A 26983-nucleotide genomic window follows, 5' to 3' on the forward strand; every position below is an offset into this window, starting at 1 on the left:
GTTGAGTCCTTTCATAATATAAATAAACAACCTAAGCATTATTAGACCTATAAGCTCCTTGAGGAAAGGAACTGAGTTTTGTTTACCAAAATATGTTGTATAATAAACATTCAAAATAAAAACTTGTATGAATAAGAAAAGTTAAAGAGAGTACCTAAGATCAAAAAGCTAATTAGTGGCAGAATTAAGCCTCAGTTGGCTGGTCTTTTTCTGCCTGTCCCATTTTTATAACAGTACCCTATTAACACTGCACTGAGGGCCCAAGAAAGCAATGGTAAAGGTTGAGTTCCTCAGGAACCAGATCTGTACTGTATTAGGGGTATTAATTATGATCAACCCCTGGAGGAGAACGGGGAAAGACAAGGAGTAAACAAAGAAAGAGGTTGGACTACAGTGCAGTACCAAGAGAGGTTGCAGTTGACTTTACAAGAAATTTGAAAGATCCCGTGATCCTTTGGATTATGCTGAGTTATGCTGATCTGGCAAAGAATTTGAGCCTTTAGATGTCTATGTCAATCAGCCATTGGATCCAGGCAAACCCAGAAAGGAGTATGACTTTCAGTGAGGTAGTTCCATCAACATAGGCAATCCCAGTGGAGGCTGACTACTCAGCATTTTCTGCTGGCAGTACTTCCAGGAGCTGGGGGTCGGGGGAGTAAGTCCTTCATTCCTGGAGGGGGACAGCTGGGTGGTATATCACGGTGTCCACTACAGTCCAATCCTTGTGCTACTAAATGGAAAGACATGCATTTTTATAAGACAGAAAAAGAGAGACACACACATAGAAATGGAGAAGGCAACGTGACTCCAGAGGCAGAGATGGAGGGATACAACCACAAGCCAAGAAATGTCAGTAGTCATCAAATGCTGATAGAAGCTGAAAGAGGAAAGAAACTAATTGTCTCTCGGAGCCTCCGGAGGGAGCATGGGCCAGAACTGTAAAAGACTAAATTTCTATGGTTTTAAACCACCAAATTTGTGGTTATTCATTACAGCAACCCTAGGAAAATAACATAAGGATAATAAAGAAAAATGTTATGGGATGCATAGCGTTTTATGAACAGTAGGTAAGACTTAGATATGTGGTGACTAGAAAGAAGGAAAAAAATGGTGGGAAGGTAAGCATTACAGATGAAGGGAAATGGCAGTAAGACAGGAAATCAAGGGGACAGTACTTGATTGAACTGTAAAAAAAAAAAGAAGCTGTTCAATTAGGCAGGAGCATATGTTATTTGAAAGTAAGCAGTGATGCAGATTATTGAAGATCCTGAATGTCAGCCTAAGAAGTTTAATTTAATCTCAGAAAAGAAGTTTGAACTTCCATCTACGGATGGTCAAGATCCTCTTGCAACTTGTGAGAACAAACTGTGTGTGTGTGTGTGTGTGTGTGTGTGTGAGAGAGAGAGAGAGAGAGAGAGAGAGATGGGAGTCTGGGAGTGGGTAATAATAATATGCTAAATCCTTTGCACACCTCTATCTTATTATTCTCCTATTTTCTATTCATCTTCTTCTACCTCAAGACTTAAGGGTTAGGTTTCTTTCCCCAGGACCAAGCAAAAAATCTGGCATGTATTTTTGATAAATAGTAAATAAGTGAATAAAAAATACTGTGTAATTTCTTATTGTCATTACTAAGCACGATAGGACAAAGTAAATCAGGATACTAAATAATACCTGAATCACTTTTACTCTTCAAGGGTCTGATTAAGATAACTGTATTAAAAATAAATATAAATATTGAAAGTAGAAGAGATTTGGGCTCAGTGTGATTCTCGATTCTGGAATGCTCCAGAAACAGGACAACAACTGGAGCCAAATCCCTTCAATAAGCGGTGGTTGTCTGGAGCACAGTTTAGAAGTAACATAAGGTTTGTGCCTTAATAGATGAGCGATGTCTGCTAGAATGTTGGATTAGTAATTGACAGCCAAACGACTTATGTTTCCCATTTCACTCTCGCTCCATAAAAAACCTTTCATTTTTATGTCTTACGTGAAGTACAGAAAGAAAAAGTCCATTTCAGTGTAGGTTTCCAATAGTTAAGCATGGTTAATCAAAGGCTTACTGCATTCAGGAGTGAAAAAGCAGCCAAAGGTGGTAGTGTAAAGGGGATGGAAGATGGTTCTGCTGCTTGTATTCTACGGTTTCAGAGTATTAACTATTCTGACTTGGAAAGAAAGGGCATGTTCAGTTGCTTGCCTTGGAACTGCAGTCAGGTTTTATGATAAAGCTAACTGTTTTGGACAAAGCAAGATACTCAGTGGGGCCTTGGAGTGTTGGAATATGGGACCACCGGCCAGTGGAAGCCCAGCAGGAAAAAATGGTCTCTGTAAATAATGAACTCCAAAGTTTACACTTAAAAGTTTTGAGACTCAACCCAGAGAGAGGCTAAACAGCAGTCGCTGGAAGTGAAGTCAAGGCTGAAGTAGGCCACCATCTTCCGTGACCGTATATAGTACCCACTCCCAACGTGTGAGGGGTGTACCAAAACAGGTATGTCTTTTAAAGGTTTAAAACGTGGTTCATGAAACAAGACAAAACACAAACATTATCACACAAGTTTTGTTACCCTTGTTGCTTTTGTAGGGAAGGTAGAGTATCCACTCTCTGAGGAGCAAGTTGTTGAAGGGTTGCCCCAGTTACCATTTTTTTGACGTGGAGAGGAGTTCAGGTTCAGTGTGGGTAGCTCTCCTAAAGCCCTGAAATCACGGCTTGGTCTTTGATAAACAGCCCTCGCACATCCTTTCCAACTCGTCAAACTCGCCGGCTTTTCTCTGGAAATGCGCGGGAGAAGCAACCACGCCAGCACGCTTTGCACCGAGCCAGCGCTCTGTGGAACCTCACACCGCCGCCCACGCCCCCCTCCCGCCGCCACGCCCCCACACCCCCACCGCCACGCCCCCTCCTGCCGCCTGGCGCAAGCGCATTCCGAGTCTGGAGAACTAACCTTAAGCCGGTACTGAAGCCAGGAGAGCTCTCTTTAGCCACGCCTTCTTCTTTTCTAAACTGGCGTGGTTAGGGAAGGGACTAGCTATATGATTAGCTTTTATTTATTTATTTTAAAGATTTTATTTATTTAGTTGACAGAGATCACAAGTAGATAGAAAGGCAAGCAAAGAGAGAGGAGGAAGCAGGGTCTCTGCTGAGCAGAGAGCCCGATGGGGGGGCTCCATCCCGGGACCCTGAGATCATGAGTTGAGCCAAAGGCAGAGGCTTAACCCACTGAGCCACCGAGGCGCCCCTTTATTTTTTAATCGCCTTGTGTATCTGGACCCTCTTGGGTTCATTTCACCCCCGACTCTTGTTGGAACTCACTTTGCCTAAAGTAGGAGTTGCTGGTTGGGGATGAAATTTGCTCCTCCCATTTGTTACGGTTCTGCTCTCCCAGGCGGAATGCGTCCTTTACGCAGCCGGTCCTGACAGATATGAAAAACTAAATAACTTATCATAGACACTCCAAATCCGCTCACTTACATGACAAAAATCCCCTTACAAAATAATTTTCTGCGTTGTTCCATTCAACATACATCATAAACCCAGACTTTCATTTTCCCCAGCCAGACAAAAAAATTCTTCTGTTTATTAACAAGGACCTGCCGGGAGGAGCGGCGCACGCGCAAGCCACCAGCCGGCAGTGAGGCACCGGAGAGGCCAGTGTACACGCTTACCTTGTGCTCTCCAGCTGTAGTGAAGGAGTTTCCTGGCTTGGTCTCGGGCCGCCATGGGGAAAGTGAATGTGGCCAAGTTACGTTATATGAGCCGGGATGACTTCAGGGTCCTGACCGCGGTAAGAAGTTCGCTGTTTTTCCCTGCCCGCAGTCCTTTCCCACCGCGCGTTTTTCTTTTCTGCGACTCGGCTGAGAGCTGAGCGCGCTGTAGGCCCTCTGAGGAGACTCCGGCTGGGAATGAGGAAGAGAGGACCCCGACGGTCAGATTTCTCAGAGCCCTTGTTCGGAAGCTTTTGTCTTCCCCCAAACTGAGCAAAGTCCTCTCTTCTCATCATTTCCATCCTTTTCTGCTCCCCGACTTGTGCTCCAGAGCTTTACTGGCATCTCAGTAGCCTGGAACGCTTCTCTTGACCCTGGGCCTCCGACACCCACCCCCCACCCCCGACCCCCGACCCCCGCCGCCCCCGCCCCGGGAAGAGTGGAAGAAGGCTCCTGAGAATTGATAGCACTGAGTTCCTCCCTCACAGATTCCCTCACATAGCTTTTATTCAATTTCATTCTGTCAACACTTACTTGTCCGGATTTTAGTAACAATTTTGGGATACAAGACGTGGGTAATAGATCATCGAGTGAAGGAGTCAATAAATGAGGAAGACAGTATCTGATAATAAGTGTTGTGAAGGTGATAAAGAGGAGAATACAACAGAAACTCTTTGCACCTTTGGGCTGGGGAGCATGAATGCCATCTTTAAATTGTGCAGTCAGAGAAGATTGCCAGAGTGAAAGAATCTTGTCTGTTAAGTGTTGCAGCCAAAGTTACGGCCTTTTGAAAAAGTTCCTGTCGTTTGGTAGGTACTGAATAAATATTTGCAAATGAAAGAAAGACTGGCAGGGGAAAGGGGGAAATAATAGGAGCTGAATGAGAAGGAGGTAATCCAGTGGGCTTGGAAACAGCTGTAGTAAGTGAACAGCTGAGCTAGAAACCGTTTTTGAAGAATGGAAAGGCCAGTGTGGCTGGAGCATAGTGAGCAAGACGTTGACTGGTTGGAGATGAAATTGGACAAGGTGAGACAGATCATGTGCTATAGAGCCTCGCAGGCTTGGTAAAGAATTTGGAATATATTCTAAATACAGGGGAGACACTGAAGGTTTTAAGTGGGGAAGTGACAAAAACTGATTTTTCTTTTAGATTTTTTTTTTTTTTTTTTTTTTGACAGAGAGAGAGAAATCACAAGTAGGCAGAGAGACAGGCAGAGAGAGAGACAGGTGAGGAAGCAGGCTCCCTGCGGAGCAGAGCGCCCAACATGGGGCTTGATCCCAGGACCCTGGGATCACGACCTGAGCCAAAGTCAGAGGCTTTAACCCACTGAGCCACCCAGGTGCCCCGACAAAAACTGATTTTAATAGTGGTAGTCTTATGGCACAAAGATCAACAACATGTAGATTAGTCATCTCAAGAATAAAACAATGAGGGGTCCTGGGATAGAGCCCCACATCGGGCTCTCTGCTCAGCAGGGAGCCTGCTTCCTCCTCTCTCTCTGCCTGCCTCTCTGCCTACTTGTGATCTCTCTCTGTCAAATAAACAAAATCTTAAAAAAAAAAAAAATGAATTTTTTAGAAGCTGATATCTTTTGCGTAAATAGGCAATACTTAAAATATTCAATTCAAATTCAGTATGAAATTTAGAAGGCACTCAATTCATCTGCACGTTCTCTAAACACCTACTGTCACTTCTGAAAGATACCTTCCTTCTCTGCTTCCTCACCACATTTATTTATTCCTAATGTGGGACAGAAACAGGGGAGTCAAGAAAGAGTATTAGAGGCTAACAAGGGAATGAGTTAAGGTGTGAGATTTTGGTTGGGACATCATAACAGTTCCAGTTTTATCTTCCAAACCTTTATCTCTGCAATATTTAACTTTTTTATTTGAAGCTCACCAATAAATGACCTACTTGTTAAATATATTTCGTTCTCTGTTGAATCTTAACCATCCTTGGTATCAGCAGTCATCTTTCCTTGACTCTCTCTTTACTTCTCAGGCACTCCTATATCAATAATCATACTTTGACTGGCTGCCCTTACCTTTTAATGTGAACTTCCCCCAAAATTCTGTCCCTCCACCCTCCTTTGTCTTCCATTTATCTCTTGTTTGATGATCACATCCACTTTACAGCTTTATCTGTCACCTCTATCAAATAATAACAACTTTACCCTTTAATTATGACTTCATTACTGAGTATAGATACATCTTTCCAAATTACCTTAAACATCCTCGTTTGAAAGACCTTCCAGAACTCTGAGTTGTGATTAATGTCCTTAGAACATCTCTGTTCATGTATCTCCCTTGTGTAAATACCTTCAGGGGTTTTCAGTTTTCCTCAACAAGAAATCTAAAACTCCTTGATCTACATTTCAAGGCCTTCCATACCTTTCTCAAAAGCATTTTCAAGCACCTTTTCACGAATTCTGTTTGCCATCGCATCTGAGGTAGCACTATCCTAGCTGTTGCTGTGCTTTATATTTTCTTGCCTGTGTGTCATGTCCAAATCTTTTGTCTTTCTCTGATATTCTCTGATGTTATGTGTTTTTTTGGTTTTCCTGCATCTAAAAGTCAATCTCAAGTTCCGCTTCTTTGAAACTGATCCCTCAGCTAGAATTATTTTTGTTCAGCCCTGAGTCACTTCTTTTTTAGCTCTTTCCATTTCTTGTCTTCTAATAAAGTTAGATGTCTAGGTTCTTATTTCCACAATCAGATAATAAATTCCCCAGGGGTAGGGATTATTTTTATATATTTTTAAATCTTCCATCATGGCTGCATATGATATTTTCATAGTAAATAACTTCTCAATAAATATCAGAAATATGTATAGTTTTTAAAGATAAATATTTAGATGTCAACAAATATCTTAGTATTTGCCACATCAGTAACTGTTAAGTACTTGCAATTTTTACTCTTAGAGTTTAGTAGAGAGGCAGAATATGAATATCTGTGATTATATAATCAGATTGTGATTAGAAATATGTCTAGAATTACATCTCAGAGTTGGCTGGGTAAGTGCATGGTTAGAGAAATTTGAAGAAGTTAATTACTTAGCAAAGTTTTGGTAGACAACAGCTCTATGTTGATTATGATTACATATGATTCTTTTAATTTCAGGTTGAAATGGGCATGAAGAACCATGAAATAGTTCCATGCAGTTTAGTTGCTTCTATAGCCAGCCTTAAACATGGTGGCTGTAATAAAGTTTTAAGAGAATTAGTGAAACATAAACTCATAGCTTGGGAGCGTACCAAAAGTAAGTTTTTATGGCACCATTTGTGATTTTTCATGTATCTGGGTTCCCCCAGAGCGGGCATTTCAAAAGGTGGAAAGTGAAAGTTGCCAAACCAGCAAAGTACTCTTTGTAGACCTGAAAGTGGCATACATTTACCATATTCTATTAGAGCATTGACAGGGCCCACCCAGATCAAAGAGAGTAGAGAAATAGCCTCCATCTCCTATTAGGAGATTAACAAGTTCTAATTGGCAGAAGAGCAAGTAGGAGAGAATTAATGCCACCATCTTAGGCAAATACATTGTACTGTACTACTCTAAAGCATTAATTCTCAAACCGTCTGCAATGAGGGTTGTTTCTTTTTTGCAATCCATCATGCATCCATACTTTAGTAAAATAACAATAAAGAAATAATTACTAGAAAAGTGAAATTTAAAAACTGGTAAAATATAGGCACAAATTCCTTACTAGAGTTGAAGACAAAATAACTTGGTCTAAGTGATATAAAAATTTCTTAAAGGTAACCACTTCATTCCAGTTTCTGTGTCTTATCACAGACTGGTAACAAATATTTAGAGACTGGTCTCTGTCTGTGAGTTATACTTTGAGTAACACTGCTCTAGAGAAAAAAATACAAATCATAGGAAGAAATGCCACACTCTTTTAAAGACTGGGTAAGCTAATCATTCCAACTAAGATATCTTATGTTTAAATTCTTCTCTTGACTTGAACTAATGTGACTTTATTGTACAATGTAAGTAATACACAGTCTTTTTTGTTTTATTTTGTCTAGCTGTCCAGGGCTACCGATTGACAAATGCAGGCTATGATTACCTAGCTTTGAAAACACTTTCTTCTAGACAGGTAGTTGAGTCTGTTGGAAACCAGATGGGTGTTGGCAAAGAATCTGGTAAGTGCTAATAGTACTACTGAACTCATTTTCTTCGCTCTAGTTTCTATTTATATTTCCCCCTGAGAAAGCATTATTTTTTAAGTTTTCCATCTTTTCCAACTGAGCAGTGAATTGAAAAGTTGGTTGGAAACAATATAGATGATGAAATTACCCTTAGGTTAGGTTATTGTTTTTCATAAGTTTGTCACTGAAAATTCAGTTGTAGCAGGAATTAATTTTCTTCTAATGACTGACATCTTTGGCAAATATTTTTTTTGCTTTTGTTTTATATATGGTAAATGGATATTTGTAATAGTTAAAATGTGTAACACAAAGGAGTATTAGAAGACAGTGAATATTTAAAAGCCACAAGCACATTTTTCATCATAGAAATATGGTAAACTTAGATATTTGTAAAACACAGGAAAAAGCATTCTAAAATAGCATTGAGCAAATAAGTATTGCAGGAGTGCTATTTAGCACTGTTATATTTATAACACTGTGTGTGTGCGTGTGTGTGTGAGAAATTTATTATGTGAAATGTATATATAAAATGAGGTAATGAACACCTTTTCTTAGATATGCTGCCTCTTTTTTATGTCCAATTTTTTTATTTTTAAAAAATGGCTTTTTTTTTTTTTAAGAATTTCACTACATGGGAATGATAAATAGTACAAAAGAAAGTACAATAAAAAGTAAATCTTACTCTTAACCCAGGTCTCAATCTGCTGTTATTTCTTCCCAAAGTTGTTACTGTTGAATAATATTTTATATGTCCTTCTAGATATATTTTGTTAATACTAGTACATAAGGTACTGACGATATATGTATATGCATTCACATATTTTTTAATCACAGGTGAAACCAAATATTACTTAACTATTTTACACCTAGATTTTTTCCACTTGATGCCATATATACATATATTATTTTTGAGTAATCTCTACACCCAACCTGGGGCTCTAACTTACAACCCCAAGGTCAGGAGTCCTGTGCTGTACTGACGGAGCCAGCCAGATGCTTCTTGATGCACTTCTGATACCATTTCATGTTAACAGATGGGTCTTTTTCATAGTTGCAGAGTTTTACCTAGTAAATCAGTAATTGATTTACCAGTCCCAGTTGTTAGGGCATTTATGTTACTTCATCTTGTCCTTTGTAAGTAATGATGTGGTATACATCCTTTTGCACATATCTCTATCCAAATGTGCAAATAAATTCATAAATACAGTCTTAGAAATTTAATTATTAGAGCAAAATTTACGTACATTTGAAACTTGTAGTACCAAATTTCCCTTCAAAAGTTTACACTAATTTATAATCCTGCCAATGTGAAAGACAGTTTCTTGATGTGTGATAATTAAAATTTCTCATGAATAATTAGGATGTGTTTTAAATATCAGGATTTCAAATAGCAACTATTTTTTTATAATTGCAATACTTTGGGAAGATCTCCATTCTGATTCCTATAGGATTATATATATATATTTATTTTTAAGATTTTTATTTATTTATTTAACGGAGAGCACAAGCAGGGGGAGCAGCAAAGGGAGAGAGAGAAGCAGGCTTTCCACCAAGTAGAGAGTCCAATGCAGGGCTCAATCCCAGGACCCTAGGGATCATGACCCAAGCTAAAGGCTGACACCTAACTGACTGAGCCACCTAGGCACCCCTACGGGATTATATTCTAACAATTGAATATTATTCACTGAAGCAGTAGAAAGATTGAGCTTCATATTGTTGAAAAAAGGTATTAACTCACTTCTCATATATGTAGGACACTAAGGGACAATGAGATTTTTGCCACTAAATTGAACTGAGTATTGAGCACCTTTGGGAGCAGTAACCTTTGACACACCACATCTGTGTTTTCTTTTGTATCAGATATTAATACATGTCATCTTATTTTGCACTGTATTTAAGAGAAAGAATTTTGCTGAGTAGTAAATATTCCTGGTTATTAGGAAAGAAAATTTGATAAAAATAAAATCAAAGTTTGGAAATTACAAATGAACTTTTTGGAATGATAGTATAATAATGATCTTTTCTAAATCTTGGTTCTAGATATTTACATTGTTGCAAATGAAGAGGGGCAGCAATTTGCATTAAAGCTTCACAGATTGGGAAGAACCTCCTTTCGAAATCTGAAAAACAAACGTGATTATCATAAACACAGGCATAACATGTCTTGGCTTTATTTATCTCGTCTCTCTGCCATGAAAGAATTTGCCTATATGAAGGTATTTGGTCAATAAATTTATATTTCTTAACCAAATAATACATGTAGTTGAAAAGATGTAGTGACAGTTATCAGTCTGCTGCCCCTACATCTCTCTACCCCCAGTCCCAATTCTTTCACTTACTTTTAATTATTGCTTTTTTCTGTTATTTGTGCTTCTGGTGACTTTTTTTTCTGATATGAAGGCATTTTTCATTGTTACTAATGCAAATCAAGGAAAAATGTGTTCTATAATATTAGTAAAGTATTATCTTGTAATATGAGATAATATTCTACAATATTAATAATATTTAATAATTAACATTTAATTATTAAATATTTAATAATTAATAAACTTAATAATTAATGATGTAATTGCCTCACAGATGTTTGTGTGAATGTATATCTATTCAGTATACATAAATATGCATACGTTTGTCTCTAATTGAAAATCCCAGGGAATTACCTATAGTAGTTATCTGTAGAAACTTTAGTGTCTCGGGTAAGTTGACTAGTGTTTTTCCTTCATGTAATAGAAAAGAAATGTTGATTTACAAATATGCATGCATATTAGGAATGGTAAAAATCTTTAGCCTTTAACCTTTCACCTTCAAAATTAAGTTCAGGATAGATTTGTTAAATATCTCTTTTTATTTATTTATTTATTTATTTATTTTTTATTGATTTGAGAGAGAGAGAGTGAGAGAGCACAAGCAGGGGGACTGGCAAAGGGAGAGGGAGAAGTAGGCTCTCACTGAGCAGAGCCTGACCTGCGGCTCCATCCCAGGACCCAGGGATGATGACCTGATCTGAAGGCAGATGCTTAACCGACTGAGTCACCCAAATGCCCCAAGATTTGTTAAATATCTTTAATAACTAAATTAAATATCTTCAATAACATTTAATTAAACAGAAAATAGTATCATATTGCTATTATTCTCCAAAATAATAGTGTTTGTTTATTACTACTTATCTTCACTTTTTAAAATTTTGATTTACTAAAGTCACTCTAGGGGCACCAGGCTAGCTAAGTTGAAAGAGCATGCAACTCTTGATCTCAGGGTTGTGAGTTTGAGTCCCATGTTAGATAAAGAGATTACTAAGAATACATACATATATACATACATACATTTAAAAAAAAAAAAAAAGGAGTCACTCTAGTATATGACCAGTATATGAAACTCTTAGGAGTGTTCTTTGAGTAGGTTATTTTAATTCATGTGCTTAAATTTTTAGTAATCATGGGAGAATTCTCAAGACAATATAAGTGATGCTGATGCCGTACATACATGATAGATGTTTCTTGTCTTATACTAATGGTTTGTAACCAATGATAAACAATCAGTAAGTAGGCAGTTTGGTAGGGATTGTTACACATTTTCCCAAAACTGCACTAGGTGTTTCTCAGATGTTTATTTGAAGGTACTAGAATAGAACGAGGTTGTGCATAAATATGCTTCTTGAATTTATTCTCTTTTTTTCCTAGTGTGTAAAATAAGATTAGGTGATACCTTAAACGATTAAGCCATAGTGCAAGGGCTAGACCACTATGACAATAGTTAAGATTATTATATGCTATTGAGCTGCCAAGGCATGTTCAAAAGAATTTGCATCGGGAGAAAAAAAAATTATTAAAGCCAAACAAACAAAAACCTTTGGGGAATGAGAAGTAATTCAGTTCCTCTCACAAAAAAGATAGGAAGTAAACAGCTTTCTAAAACTAACCCTGTTAATAGATAATATATTAAATACCAGTTGTATGCCTACCACTGTATTAAGTTGTTGGCATGCAGTGGGGTGAAGGTGTGTATACCGAAGAAATAAGTAATGCAGTCAGTGTCTTAAAATTAGGAACACAACACAAATATGTTATATATAGAGAGAGAGAGAATAGTTTAAAAATTAAATTGCATCTTATATTTAGAGAAACTTCTGTAGACTAGAATAGTTGATAAAGGAGGTTTCATAAAGTAAGTAGAAGTTGAGTAGAGTCATGAAGCATGCATATAATTTGTCTCTAAGGAGAAGATAGTAAGACTGTACTTTGCAGAGGAGTCACTATGGGCAAAGACATGAATGCACTCCATTCTGTGTGTACTCCAGAGTGCTTATTAAAAAGAGTACTGGAAAAACTAGGACTGGATAAGTAGATTAAAGAGAGTTTTGACAACCAGGAAAAGTTTTCCAGACTGAAATCAATACTTACAACATTGTAGGTTTTCTTCAATGGACCATTGACATAACTATTTAAGTTTGGTATTGGTACACAGAGTAAAGGTTAGATATCGTGGCAAAAGCTAGAACCACTGTTGGAGCAAATAGGTGTAAGTAACAAAGGCCTACATTGAAATAGTAGCATTCCAAATTGTAGAGGGCATAAATTTCCCAATTACAACTTATTTCCATGTAAATTTTTAAAGATTATATATTTATTTGAGAGAGAGTACAAAGGGAAAATGAAAGGGATAAACAGACTCCTCACCAAGCAGAGGCAAGCCCGATATGGGACTTGACCCCAGGACCCTGAGATCACAAACTGAGCCAAAGGCAGACACCTAACCAATTGAGGCACCCAGGCACCCTCCACGTGAATTTTTAAGTACACTCCCAATTAGTGACAAAAATTTAACAAAATAAGATAAATCCTAAGAGACTGTAGGCTTCTTGGGGACAGACTTTTTAACACTGAATTTTGTAACCCTAACACCATGTATAATATTCAGTAAATGTTAAGTAAATTAATGCTTGGTGAAAAAGTGAATTAAGTAAACTGGTTTAAAATTTTGTTTTATGTATAGTTCATTTTTGCTGTGAATAAGCCATACATAAATAAGCGTGTGTTAACTGTAATTTTGTAAAGACTTCTGTGTTTTTTTTCTGTTTGTGAGCCAGTATTTTTGCTTTTATTTTTCCCTAAAAATTAATGACGTCTTCATTAGTTTATACCTGTTTTGGTATGTTTCAGGCATTGTATGAGAGGAAATTCCCAGTCCCAAAACCAATTGATTATAATCGCCATGCGGTGGTCATGGAACTCATAAATGGCTATCCTCTGTAAGTATTTATTATTCTGGAAACTATGGATCCTAATAAATAAATGTAAGGTTTAGCTTTCAAAATGTCTATTAATTAAATGAAATATTTAATAGAGATAAATTCATAGAAAGCTGTAGTCTCGTGCAAACTAAAAACTCAGTTTCATTCTAACAGTATGGATTTTGTAATCTCTGTGATTCATTCAACAAGTATTTAGTAACAATCTAGTATATACCAAGCACTATTCTAGGACATACCAAGGCTCAGCAGTGAACAAAACAAAATCTCTGCCTTCATAGAGCTTATATTCTGTTGGAAGGAGACATGCAATAAATAGCTAATTAAGGAAATGTATGATTATCAGGTGGTAGAAAATGCAGTGGATAAAAATAAAGCGGGTAAGGAGGACAGAAAGTACTGATGTAGGTGGAGGAAGCTGCTATTTTCACATAAATGGGCAGGAAGAGTCTCATTGATGAGGTGTTTTTTAAGCACAGTCCTAAAGAAATGAGAGAGAAAACCATACAGCTATCTAAGAGATAGCTTAGAGAAGGGACAGCAACTACATAAATCCTGAGATGAGAGCATGCCTAAATGTTCAGGGACCAGTTGAGAGACTGGTGTGGCTGCAGTTAAGTGAGTGAGGGCAGAGAATACAAGTGATAAGATCAGAGAGGCTGCTGGGAACTAGATCATTTAGGCTTTAAAGGCCATTGCAAGGAATTTTTAATTTCTTTTTTAATACATTTGATATATAAATATAAACTGCGCAACGTGTTGATTTTATACATTTATATATTGCAGTGTCATTGCCAATGTAGTAATAGTTAGGACAAGGGCTTTTTTATTTTGATTGGGATAGGAGGCTATGGATGATTTTGGAGAAGAGACATGGTGTGACTATTTTAATAGAATTACTGTGGCTGTTTTGAGAATAGACTGAAATGAGATAAGGACAATTAGGAAGACAAATTAGGTGATTATTGTAATAATCCAGGCAAGAGATAATGGTTGTTTAGATCAGAATTGTAGATTTTAAGGTGATTAAAAGTGTTCAGATTCTGGATATATTTTTTGGGTAGAGACAACATGATTTGTTTGGGATTGGATATTGATATGAAGGAAGAGGAATGTCAAGGGTAATGCCAAGGATTTGGGCCTGAATAACAAATTAATTGGAGGTACAAAGTTTTCATTTACAGAAATGGGAAAGATTATAGAAACAGCAGCTTGGAGTTAGAGGGTGAATTAGAATCAGAGGTTCAGTGTGGGACTGAGATGTTAAGTTTGAGAAGCCTCAGAGTATGTAAAGCCATGAGCCTGAATGAGATCACCAAAAATGATTGTAAATAAAAGCTCCTAACAATAACCTTTGAGGAGTGCTAAAATTTAAAGGTCAAGGAAAGATGAAGAACTAGTCAAACAAAAGACTAAGCCAGAGTAATAAATATGGAAAGAGGATAGCCTGAAGAGTTGGTATACTAAGGGTAAAGTGAAGGAAGTATTTCAACAAGGGTGAAGAGTTTAACTGACAGACCAAATAATGACTACTGGACTTAACAACATGGAAGTGATTTGTAGCTTTGACCAGACTTACTTCTTTGGAACAAGGTGGATGAAAATGTTTGAAATGGTTTCCTTAGAATGGGAGGGAAGAATGAGGAGAAGTTTGGCTGTAATTCTCAGAGAAAGTCTATAGTGGATAGAGGATACAGAATTGAGGCAGAGATGGCTTCTTTTAAAGAAAAAAAATAATAAGTGGGAGCTGTTATGTCTGTATGCTGATAGAAATGAAGAGAAAGTTGTTAGGGTATTAAAGAATGGAAATATTAATACACATACATGCTTGCTTTCATGAAAATCGTAAATAAATACAAATAACCTATTTTCATACTTTGAGATGTCAGATACACCATGTTGAAGATCCTGCATCAGTATATGATGAAGCTATGGAACTGATCGTCAAACTTGCAAATCATGGACTAATTCATGGAGATTTCAATGAATTTAATCTCATTTTGGATAAAGATGACCACATCACCATGATTGACTTTCCACAGATGGTTTCAACTTCTCATCCCAATGCTGAATGGTATATGCCAAAACTGATTCTGGATATGGGTGTGTTTATGTGTGATGTAATAATTTTTTTCTTAATTTTTCAATGTTGTAATACTCTCATTTGGGTCAGTAACTGGTTTGAAACAGCTGATGTTAACGGTCTAAAAAATTGTTGCTTTTCTTAAGATTTATTTATTTGAGAGAGCGTGCATGTGTGGAGGGAGGGGCAGTGGAAGAAGGAGACAGTCCTAGAGCAGATTCCCTTCTGAGCACAGAACCTGACATGGTGCTCAATCCCAGGACCCTGAGATCATGACCTGAGCTAAAATCAAGAGTCAGACACTTAACTGACTGAGCCATCCAGGTACCCCTAAAATTTAGTTTTTTATTAAAGGATGTCAGACTAGGATAATCCCCCCTATAAGAGAATCTTTCTTATTCAATGTTTTTAGAAGGGGAAAAAAATGCACTTTGATCCTGTTTTTAAAACCAGTGGTCATTAAGTATATACTGTAAATGGGAAATCTGAAGAAACTGCCCACTTTATAACCCATCAAAAGAATTTGAATTATTTGTGTAATCTGACAGACTTTTGAAAGTCAAACTTTCTTAGTCCAAGGACCCTTTATTCATACTTTTAGGTGAAAGCCCAGTTTTTAAAACAGGCCTGCTCAGAAAAAGTAGGGACATAGAGAAGGAAACTGTAGAACCCCATCTTCTCTGCCTTTCCCCCTTTCTCTCTGCTCCATGATTGCCTCCAAGAGTGTTTCACCAAGCATAATTTGATAATTATGACGGTCTTAATAAAAATTGTGATTTTGGAGTGGACTCGGTTGCTAAAACAAGAATATCTCTCCTCTTTTTTAGTTTTTATTTTATTACTAGGAAAGAATTCATGTAAAACCTCATCCCTGACACAGGACAGAATCACTTTATATACTGTGATAATCTCATTCCTCACATTACTTAACATGTAAGCTAGCAAAGCTGCAAAATATGACAGAATATTTTCCCTTGTATTTTATGATGAAACTGATGGTAATCAAGTTAAAGTTGAATATTTTTTTCCTCCTGTTCCAAGTTACAATATGAAAAACTTCTCTTTATTCCTGAAGATAACACTGCTATCACTTAGATAATAGAGATAATGAATTCTTGGAAAGTTGGAGTTCAAACCAGTTTGTGTTCAGTCAAGGTTTTCTTCCTCCTGATCTTCATTAGAAAATGTCTATACTTATTCTAGAAAAAGAAATGTTCATTTAAATATAAACTTAAAGAGTATTCCCAACCAAACAATTACTAATAGATTGTTAGGTGCTTGGGTGGTTAAAATATTTTTGGATGTTGACTAATCACCATTTTTATTATATGGGGTAACATAGTCACAATGAAGGAACATCCAGGAACCACCAGAATTATAGGAAGAAACGATGACAAATCATGGCATTTGAAATGTAGGGTGCATTATTCTATAGGGAAACAGTGTGATTTAACTTGATTTTTTTTTTAAGATTTTATTTATTTATTTGCCAGAGAGAGAGAGCGAGAGAGAGAGCACAGGCAGACAGAATGGCAGGCAGAGGCAGAGGGAGAAGCAGGCTCCCTGCTGAGCAAGGAGCCCGATGTGGGACTCGATCCCAGGACACTAGGATCATGACCTGAGCTGAAGGCAGCTGCTTAACCAACTGAGCCACTCACGTTTCCCTTAACTTGATATTTAATGGGCAAGTACTGGGGTATAGAAGTTGTGCTAACACCAGAAATTAAGAAGATATAAATTAATAAATAATTAAAATATAAATAACACCTATCTCTGCTTTTGAAGATTTTGAGATTTTATTAAGTTGGATGAGACATAGACATATATAAAAATATAATTTTAAAATAATTTTATTAAAGTTTTTCCCTCTGGTGTCCTAAAAGGAAAGAAGAGTGGCATTATCTTTCTGTTTCCAGACTTCATATTTTTCTAAAATATTAATTAATTAATATTCAAGCAGGTAGTCAATTCCACAGTACCCTGTTTCTTTATTCTCCCTTATCTAGGAACCTAGAGAATTTAATCTGTTCTTACTACTTTACCGTGGCCTAAAAAGCAATGTGATATTCACAGGTCCTTCTACACTTGGACCAGATTAACATGTCTTCAGATCATTATTTATAAGCCATAGTATTATTTATCTCTCTTGGCTGTTGTTGCAAATTAGCTAACAGATAATAAAAGTATATAAACATAACATAATTAATAGTCCCCAAAGTTTTTCTTAGGTGTCACTAACCTATTTTATCTTTAGCTTTTGCAGTTGACTAGGTTCTCTTGGTATAGTTGATGAGAAGTATAACCAGACAGACTGGAAATTAAAAAGGAAAAGTGGAAATCTACCCCCACACCACAGATCCAGGATCTTCGTTCCTGAAATTCATATACATCTTATCTTCTCTTAGTATGTCTGTTACAGTATGGGAAGACCTTGAATTTTCTAACTATAGGGACTTAATCCCTTTGACAGCTTTTATTTCCTCTTCATTTCTTTGCTTTTAGTTTTAATTTTTCAAACACACTGGCAACTGAGCTGTTTCTTTTATTTTCTTCTCATGAGTAACTCCTTTTTCATACAGTGATTAAGTGTCATTATTAAGGATATTGTCATTGACTAATAAGGAAAAACATGAGCAACACTGGCTATATGTAAAAAAATGATTCTTGCCTTTACAGGTATTTTGACAGAGATGTTAAATGCATTAGAGATTTCTTCATGAAACGTTTCAGCTATGAAAGTGAGCTTTATCCAACTTTTAGTGATATCAGGTTTGTATTCCTCTTTGTTTAAAATGATAAAACTTTAAATAACCTGATTTATTTAGTTCTAAGAGTTTTAACAGTTAGTTTCATTTTAAAAATTTCCAAATAGTGACCTCCAGCACATTATAATAATTGTGGGGTATCATCATTGTTGAGTATCATTGCTGTCTAATGTATAAATGAAACTTAAACACTAGAAAATTTCTACCTTTGGTCTACTAAGGCAATGTTACTGGATTTAGGGGAGGAACATCCCTAGTTTCTTACAAATTCTCAAACTTTTACTGCAAAGTGCAGCTTAATAGTGAATAACCCATTTTTAAGGAAGCAAGTCAAGTGTTCATTGGGGTTTACGTTTTCCTTTGTTCAGAAGAGAAACTATATTTAATTGATTTATGGAAAATAATTATATATAAATTCTCAAAGCAAAATTTCCCCATTTATTTTATATACTTAATATACAGTTTTCTGATTTGGGATGATTGACATAACTTAAAAGAAGAAATCTTTAGCCCCTTTTGAAAGTGAGTTTATTAAATAAATATCAACTGATGTTAATACTTTCTACTAGTATTTATTGCTTTCCATAGTCACTTTATTCTTACATGAAAATAAGCCTGTATTTTTTACATTTGAATACCTAACTAAGTATTAGATTTTAGGGAAAGAATAATCTTTAAAGCATACAAACTACTAAACTCATTTGAGGATTATAATTTGTCAGAATAATAAATACCCATGTCAGGTACATTTTTTTTCCTATTACTTAAGCAGTCATTCCTTTTTCCTAGGAGGGAAGACTCTCTTGATGTAGAGGTTTCTGCCAGTGGCTACACAAAGGAAATGCAAGCAGATGATGAACTGCTTCATCCAGTAGGTCCAGATGATAAAAATACTGAAACAAAAGACGAGTCTGAATTCTCACATTCTGATGAAGAGATGTTAGAAAAAGCAAAGGTTTATAGTTTAGAAAATCATAGTGATCCAAACTCTACAGATGAAACAGCTAACTGCTGTTGCAAATCATCTGGAGATCTTGAGCAAATAAAGGAAGATGATTTGTCAGATGAGAGTGCTGATGCACACAATTTTGAAATACCTGAATTTAGTCAAGCTTTAAAAGAAATAGAAGAGCAGGTTGTTAACAGTTCTGTAACTGAGTGTTCTGAGGAGAAAAACAAAACTGAAAATGACACCAGGCAAAATGGTAAAGCAGGTCAAGGAGGAATCTGCATGGGCTATGGAGAATATGAAGATGTATGCCCTCATCTGCTTGCCTTGTCGTCATTAAACAAAGAAATCAGGCCTTTCAGGTATAGATGTCTGTGGATTGATTTTTTTTTTTTTTTTTAACACTTTAATGTGGAGACCTATACTTTGTTCAGGGCTGGTAGATGACTGGGTGTGTTTGTTTGTTTGTTTGTTTTTTCCCAAATGATGTAACAGAGTTATAGTCTTCTCCATTACGTGTAAATAATGAAAGCAAATAACCTTTTGTTAAAGTTCACATTACCCTTTACAACCTATTATGTCAGTTTTAAGCAGTTCTGCCTTAAAAATGCAAACCAATTACATTAAAAGAATTATTTACAAACATTTGATAAATTGATCTTTTTTTAAAGATTTGATTTAATTCTTCCCCATTACATGTAAATAATGAAAGCAAATAACCTTTTGTTGTTAAAATTCACATTACCCTTTGCAACCTATTATGTCAGTTTTAAGCAGTTCTGCCTTAAAATTCAAACCAATTACATTAAAAGAATTATTTACAAATAGTTGATAAATTGATCTTTTTTTTTAAAGATTTTATTTTATTTGACAGAACAAGATCACAAGTAGGCAGAGAGGCAGGCAGAGAGAATGGGGGAAGCAGGCCCCCCGCCAAGCAGAGAGCCCAATACGGGAGTCAATCTCAGGACCCTAAGATCATACCTGAGCCAAAGGCAGAGGCTTAACCCACCAAGCCACCCAGGCTCCTCAAATTAATCTTGATAAATAGACCAAGTTGTAGATGGATGAATGTTCAGATATTTTTGTGATTTTACATCTAATGTATGTTTGATTTATGTGTAGTCCAATAAATATGCAGTAAATATGCTCTCTTCCTAAAATACCTACTTATAGTGAATTTTCTCTGGTACTTTGAATCCTGTATCCCTATTTGCTCATTTACAGTTAAGATTATATAATGTTACTATATTATTTTTCTTGTAAGAGTTTTTTTCTTGCAAATATTAATACTAGCAAAAGATATAAAAAACTTAATTTCTAGACTTGGAATAGTTTATCCAGAATCAAATAACTATAGTTCAATGAAATGGAGGTTTTTTAAATTATTTTTGTTAACATATAATGTATTATTTGCTCAAGAGCTACAGGTTTGTGAATTGTCAGGCTTACACACTTCACAGCACTCACCTATCACATACCCTCCCCAATGTCCATAACCCAACCACCCTCTCCACACCCCACTCCCTCCAGCAGCCCTCAGTTTGTTTTGTGAGATTAAGAGTCTCTTATGGTTTGTTTCCCTCCCGATCCCATCTTGTTTCATTTTATCCTTCCCTATTCCCCAGACCCCCTACTCTGCCTTTCAAATTCCTCATATCGTATGATATGAGGGAGAGTGTATGATAATTGTCTTTCTCTGATTGACTTATTTCACTCAGCATAATACCCTCTAGTTCCATCCATGACATTGCAAATGGCAAGATTTCATTTCTTTTGATGGCTGCATAGTATTCCAGTGTGTGTGTGTGTGTGTGTGTGTGTGTGTGTATCTGTATCTGTATATATCACATCTTCTTTATCCTGAAGTGGGAGTTTTATTCAAAATAGTAATATGACAAAACTAAATTAATAGTATTTATTAGGCATTTCTCAGTACATGTTCAGGCTTACATGCTAAGGCTGTCTTAACTAGTTTTATTGTGAAGCAAAACACAAAAATTTTGTGCCTTTTTTGTATAACCATATCCAGAATCTCAGGGCTATTACCACTCAAATAGTAAGCTTGTAAAATTAAATTCAAATCAAGGGTGGCAGTGGCTGAGGAGTTTGAGTAAGTAAAAGAAGAAAATCTACATAGGTTTAATAGTTTTAGTATGGAGTAATTTGTTCTCTTTAAACACATGTTGGGCAAAATTTTTGTTATTCAGAATGGAAACAAGATAACATTTTGATGAAAAATACTGTTAGGGGTTAATGTTGTCTGAATTTCTTATACCTTGTATACATAAAAACTTTGAGCATGTGTAAAACAAGTTATTTTCTGTCATGTTTTCTGCCTTAACAGAGCAGACCACAAGAGTGTCCTCAGTTGTTGTCTGGGAGATGGCAGGAAAGTTTTACAAGGATTTACGTTGTAAGAGGCAGACATTGGTAAAGTTCAGTGAAAGAAAAGAAGATGATTAGTGGGAAAGATATGAATTGTGGGGACGTGATAACAAATTTTGTGGCTGAAACATTCTACCATTTTGCAATTTTGATAGTGACTATTTGAATGCTAAAAAATGAAGTGTTAATAAATTGGGCTGAATTGTGGATAGTTTTACCTACACAGAAATTTTAAATATAATGACCTTTCTGGCATGTGTGTTTTTTAGGTTTTACTATAATGTAGGAATAATATAAGTTAATTGCCATAATTAAATAAAAAATTAACTGGATAATTTGTGACTTTCTTTTAATTTTAGAGATGAAGAAAATACAGAAGATATTAAACAGAGCAGAACAAGAACTCTGAGTGTTACTTCTGCGGGCAGTGTTTTAAGCTGTTCAACAATTCCTCAGGTAACTATTCAGCATTTTCCAAATGTTGATTAGGTCATAACCTAACCTAATGGACAGATTGTAGACACTCATATATATGGTCTAGTCTTTGCAGTTTAATAATGAGGAAATTGAGGCCCAGTTGGTTACATGACTTTGCTCAGGGTTACCCAGTGACAGCAGTGCAGCTGAAGTGCAAAGATGCACCAGTTTCACTAGCTAGTTCTTTAATTCTGAAGGAGAAAAATAGGTGATTTTAAAATGTTGGGTATCATAACTTTTTGTTACACAATTAGCAGCTGTGTTCAAAACAATTTCTTAAGGGGCATTTTCTGTGCAGGAGAGTGAACACAAATAGTCCAGCTTCTGAGGAGCTTTACTGCCTGCCATCCTTCTCTGCAGGGTGTCCTCTAGGAAGTTTCATTTCCTTAGTCAAATTTTTTTTTATGATTTTATTTATTTATTTGACAGAGATCACAAGTAGGCAGAGAGGCAGGCAGAGAGAGAGGGGGAAGCAGGCTCCCTGATGAGCAGAGAGCCCGATGCAGAGCTCGATCCCAGAACCCTGGGATCATGGCCTGAGCTGAAGGCAGAGACTTTAACCCCCTGAGCCACCCAGGCGCCCCTCCTTAGTCAATTTTTAGGGAAAGAAATAAAATTACATCGTTGGTGTATTTTCCTAATGCTTAAAGGCATGAACTTAAATACCATTGAAACCAGTTTTTAGTGATAACTTAAAATGAACAAAAGAAAATCAGTTTAGAAGTTAATGAGAAAAAAGATATCTTAAGCCTAGTTTGATCAAAAAGTTACCCTATAGTCTTTGGAAAAAAATTGATCATCTTAATTCTTCTTTCTTTTGGAAGTTTGGTCACACTGTTTTCCTTGAGGTCACATTTTATTTTGTTAAAAGATCAGGAGAAAACAATTTTTGTTACCTCTCTCTCTCTCTCTCTTTTAAGATTTTATTTATTTACTTGACAAGGAGAGAGACAAGCAAGAGTGGAAACAGAAGCAGGGGGTGTGGGAGAGGGAGAAGCAGGCCTCCTGCTGAGCAGGGAGCTGGATGCGGGACTTGATGCCAGGCTCGATCCCAGACCCTGCGATCATGACTTGAGCTAAAGGCAGACACTTAATGACTGAGCCACCCAGCCTCAGTAACCTTTTTTGTTACCTCTCTTAATTTGATGATTATTGTTTCACTATCTGGTAAAAGATTTTCTCTGTGCTCTTTGAAACTGTAATTGTAAGATCTGTTTTCTTCATATAAATACTTTTATAGTTCTCTGTTTATTGGCAGTTGCCACGTCTCAACCCTGTTCTTCCTAATATGTAACAAATTCTAATTAAACATTAAGGTATATAGCTTTTTAATAAATATATATGGCCAATAATAACAAAACAAACAATGAAATCAACAAAGTGCATGATTTTTGTTAATTTTTTAATGTACTCTAATAATACACAAGTATTTTATTTTGTGTTTCTTCATTTTAAAAAAATATGTAGTAAGTGAGATTTTTCTCTCCCTTTTTTAACATGAAAAATTAACCTTGTAGGATTCATAAATTATTCCGGATCAGGAGTAGGTGCATGCATAGTAATCTGTTATCTCCTTATTTTCTTCAGTTTCTTGGTATGATTATCCTATGGTCTCATCAAAGTGAAAAACCAAGGGAAAATTCAAGCAGAACATTTAGAAAAGAAATTGATTTTTCTTTCTTGGCAATATTCTAGAGACATTTGTGAACTCTTGTAGTTTTTTAGATGTGGTTCATGTACTACTGTTGTCTTCCTGGGACTCTTAGTTTCCTATTTTTGGTTGCCTTTCCTGTTCCATGTCTTTCTCTTACCTAGTGTAATTCTTTATTTGGCAGTACAGATTCCAGTAATTACATGAGTGAATGGGAGGGTCAGTACTTTTTATTACTTAAAATGTCTTACCCTGTTCTAACACTTGATTGGGAGCTTAAGTGTTTGAGTTGTGGTTTGGGAATAATTTTCCTTCAGAATTCTGAAGGTATTGCTGTTTTGTCCTTGTTGTAGTTAAGAAGATGCTTTTCTAATTCAGGATTCTGGTCTCCTGTTGGGGTAAGGAGGTTATGATAGTTTGCTAGTCTTCCTAGGGTATCGAAGAATCCTGGGGGCCAGTCACACTTATTCTAAACTTTCAGCCAATCCTACAGCTTTCAGTTCTGAAACTTTGGGATACCAGTTCCTTCTAAATCTCCTCCCTTACTGGTTTGGGTGACTGCATCTCAAGGGGTTTTCTGCAGGGACTTGAATTCTGATTCTTCCATCTGTTTCTATCCTTTATTCTCTTGCCTTTTTTCCCATTGAGAATCATTAAGACTAAAATTAAGAAGGATAACTTGTTTAAAGCCTGTTGACTGAGTGTAGTGTCCTTAACTGTGTTAAATAATGCAAAGTCTCCATTTAACTAACCTGGTCCAAAGTTTTATAGTACACATATACAACCCAAGAAACAGTGTATTAGGCAGACTAATTCTTCTAGCCCCTTTTTACCTGTTATGCTTTAATTTTTTAACTTGACAGATATTTAATAAATGGTTTTTTGTGCCTAGCCTAGGGTGAGGCATATTAAAAAGAGACTCTTGCTTCAGCCATTGCAGTATCTCTTTTATAGGAAATAAGTTGGATGATACAAGGTTATATACAATTAAAAAACAGGCAGTAGTGCTACAGATGAAGAAAAGGTTATTGGGAACAGAATATTCAGACTTTTTATTCATATTGTAAGTGACACTAGGAGCCTGAGTCTTAACAAGAAATCATTTAAATTTATATTGAGAAATTATTCTACATTTCCCAAGAATTGTATAAAGACTTTTTCATGTAAATGCTGCCATCAGGTCATCCCTATACCTGAAGTTAGAAAGACTCTTGGATACATTTTGACCAGTTGTGAATGCTTTCCAACACACTTTTCTACTGCAGTGCCATTTCTACTTTTATCTTGAACACAGAGAAACAGTTTTTATCTTGGGTTTTTTGGTTTTCCATTTTTGGTTTCAGTTTTCCTGATGGACACTAGGTGGCACTATGGAGATTTGTTAGTCAAAGAATTGCGTATTACTTTTTGCTATAATCTGTATTTCTGTTAGTAATTTAATTTCTCCTATTTTGTAACCATTAGTTTGTGTTTATTTTATTGTTGGTTCATATAGGACTGTCATTATTTGGAATTCAAGAAATTGATGCTCTTAATAAATTTTTAAAAATATTAGCAATGTAAATCTTTGTTTTATTGAATATTTACTCCTTATCAGAGTGGTCAGTTATCAGTAATACTAACTCATGAACTCTTTCCAGGAAGTGGTGAAACAGAAGGTGAAACGTCAGTTGACGAAACAGCAAAAATCAGCTATCAGACGTCGATTGCAAAAAGGAGAAGCAAATATATTTACAAAACAACGAAGAGAAAACATGCAAAATATTAAGTCAAGCTTAGAAGCAGCCAACTTTTGGGGAGAGTAATATATTTAAGATCTTAAATATTTTTCAGAAAGTTATTAGGATCCCTTTTTAAGCCCCCTGTAGTCTTTTCTAGACCAAGACAGATATATAAATAGATAAATAAACTCTCTTTCTTCTATTTATTTGATTCATTTAGTACGTGTCTTCCAAAGAATAATTATCGTAATTCTGCTAAAGCAATCTAATTCTTCCAAGTATTTTAGGTGACTGGTAAATCTGCCAAAATTTGTTTTTCAAAATAATCTTTATTAGGAATATCTGGGTATTCAAAAAAAAAAAAACAAAAAAAAACACTATTTTTGTTGTTTTTTGTTCTAACTACTTTGTGGGTTGTTTTGAGGACTACCTAAGGTAACACACAGAAAGCACTTAGAACAATGCCTGGCACTTTATAAAAATTCCTTAAAGTGTAATGAATTTGTATTAGAATGAAATTATAACGATGTTTATCTTTCTGCTGTTCTAATGATTTGTTTGCATTCCATCTAACCACTAGAAGAATTTACTGTAATCTATTTTTTTTAGTTTCCAGTATTAAGAATCAGCCACATAATGCATAATTTTATTTTCTGCATTTTACATTGGTAATGCAGTCATGAGAACAAAAAGCTGCCATGGTCTCACCACAGTTTCCACATTTGCCAGTTTTTATGCAGGCCTAAGCAGAAGAATTAGGTGTGTGAGGAGGTAGACAGGATGAGGAATGAAAACTTAGCTGGGTGGGTCCTAAACATTAAAGAAATATTTGACAGTAGCAAATACTTAGCACAGGAAAGAAAGAAAATACATAAGACATGGTTCCTCCCTCAAAGACTTCATGATCCACTGAGATGTGAAGATGGGTGCTAAAGTGTGTGTACCTGATGATGAATTCAAGTCTCCTCTTGCCCAGTGGGCCAAAAGGGGCATCGCCTATGGTGAAAAATGGCCACTAGATGGCAGTGTCACTCCACAGTCACCTGGCCTACGATCTTAAAATTACTTGGATCTGTGATAAAAATAACGGATTTACTTCCAAGAATGATAAAGACAGCAGATGCCCTTTCACCTTTGTAAAATTCATTCTACTATTTGCAAGACCTATCATCTAATAAATTACCTTTAATAATGGAGATGCAAGAAAATGTCTAATTCAATTCTAAAAATTAACTAATTTTGTAGTGTAAAAATACACTATTTTTGAAGTGTTTACCTAGCTTTGAATTTTAGGTGTGCCTTTAAAGCATTTACTAAATAAATCCTATTTTAAAGCATTTTAATAGAATAAAATGGTGTTGAAGACAGCTTAATAGAACCATAGAATATTTATCTTGTATACTGTTGTTAGAATGTCAAAGGTAAACTGGGAATAAAACTATATGACTTCACCCTCAGTTTTACTGAGTTGATGGAGTCTACTTTTGGGTACCTACTACATAAAAAACATGCTGCTACTTAAGGAACATCGAAGGCAAGTAAACATAGCTCTTAATAGCCTGAGATTTCCTGTGGTTTTCAGAACAAATTAGTCAAATGCACAAATCTAAACAAATGACCCAGTGTGTAATCACGACAATTTCTAAAAGATGTTTTTGAGTAGCTATCAATTAGAAGTCAGTTTGCCTTATCGGCATGTAACCCTCGTGCTTTAAAACACCCGTACTGAATAATGAGCAAAAATAAAATAGAAGTGCACTGCTAATACAGTCAAGACATGTACTGTGATCGCTATTAAAACACTTTTGAGTCTGGGAGTTCCAAATTTTTTTTTAAAGATTT

At 36.0% G+C, this 26983-nt stretch overlaps 1 protein-coding gene across 2 annotated transcripts; it reads left to right on the plus strand.

Annotated features, from left to right (window-relative positions):
• The first annotated feature begins 3605 nt into the window (after window positions 1–3605).
• RIOK2 (RIO kinase 2) lies at window positions 3606–26349 on the plus strand. Of its 2 annotated transcripts, none has more exons than XM_082723931.1 (10): window positions 3606–3785; window positions 6826–6964; window positions 7737–7853; window positions 9900–10075; window positions 13019–13107; window positions 14990–15181; window positions 17867–17959; window positions 18745–19266; window positions 21652–21748; window positions 25061–26349. In XM_082723931.1, the coding sequence occupies exons 1-10, from the start codon at window positions 3720–3722 to the stop codon at window positions 25223–25225; spliced, it is 1656 nt and encodes a 551-aa protein (XP_082580057.1). In that variant the 5' UTR covers window positions 3606–3719; the 3' UTR covers window positions 25226–26349. The 2 variants fall into 2 exon arrangements, with proteins under 2 accessions (XP_082580057.1, XP_082580058.1); XM_082723932.1 differs by having other exon boundaries at window positions 25065–26349.
• Window positions 26350–26983: the final 634 nt, after the last annotated feature.

Source organism: Mustela nivalis, assembly GCF_964662115.1.
Source record: "Mustela nivalis genome assembly, chromosome: 3".
In the NCBI taxonomy this organism is placed as follows: domain Eukaryota; kingdom Metazoa; phylum Chordata; class Mammalia; order Carnivora; family Mustelidae; genus Mustela; species Mustela nivalis.

Bases quoted from the DNA above. Each gene is read 5' to 3' on its own strand.
- RIOK2 (XM_082723931.1), top strand. From the start codon at position 3,720: ATGGGGAAAGTGAATGTGGCCAAGTTACGTTATATGAGCCGGGATGAC. The intron at 3,786-6,825 runs GTAAGAAGTTCG...TTTTAATTTCAG, and splicing joins ACTTCAGGGTCCTGACCGCG to GTTGAAATGGGCATGAAGAA. The intron at 13,108-14,989 runs GTAAGTATTTAT...TCATACTTTGAG, and splicing joins CTCATAAATGGCTATCCTCT to ATGTCAGATACACCATGTTG.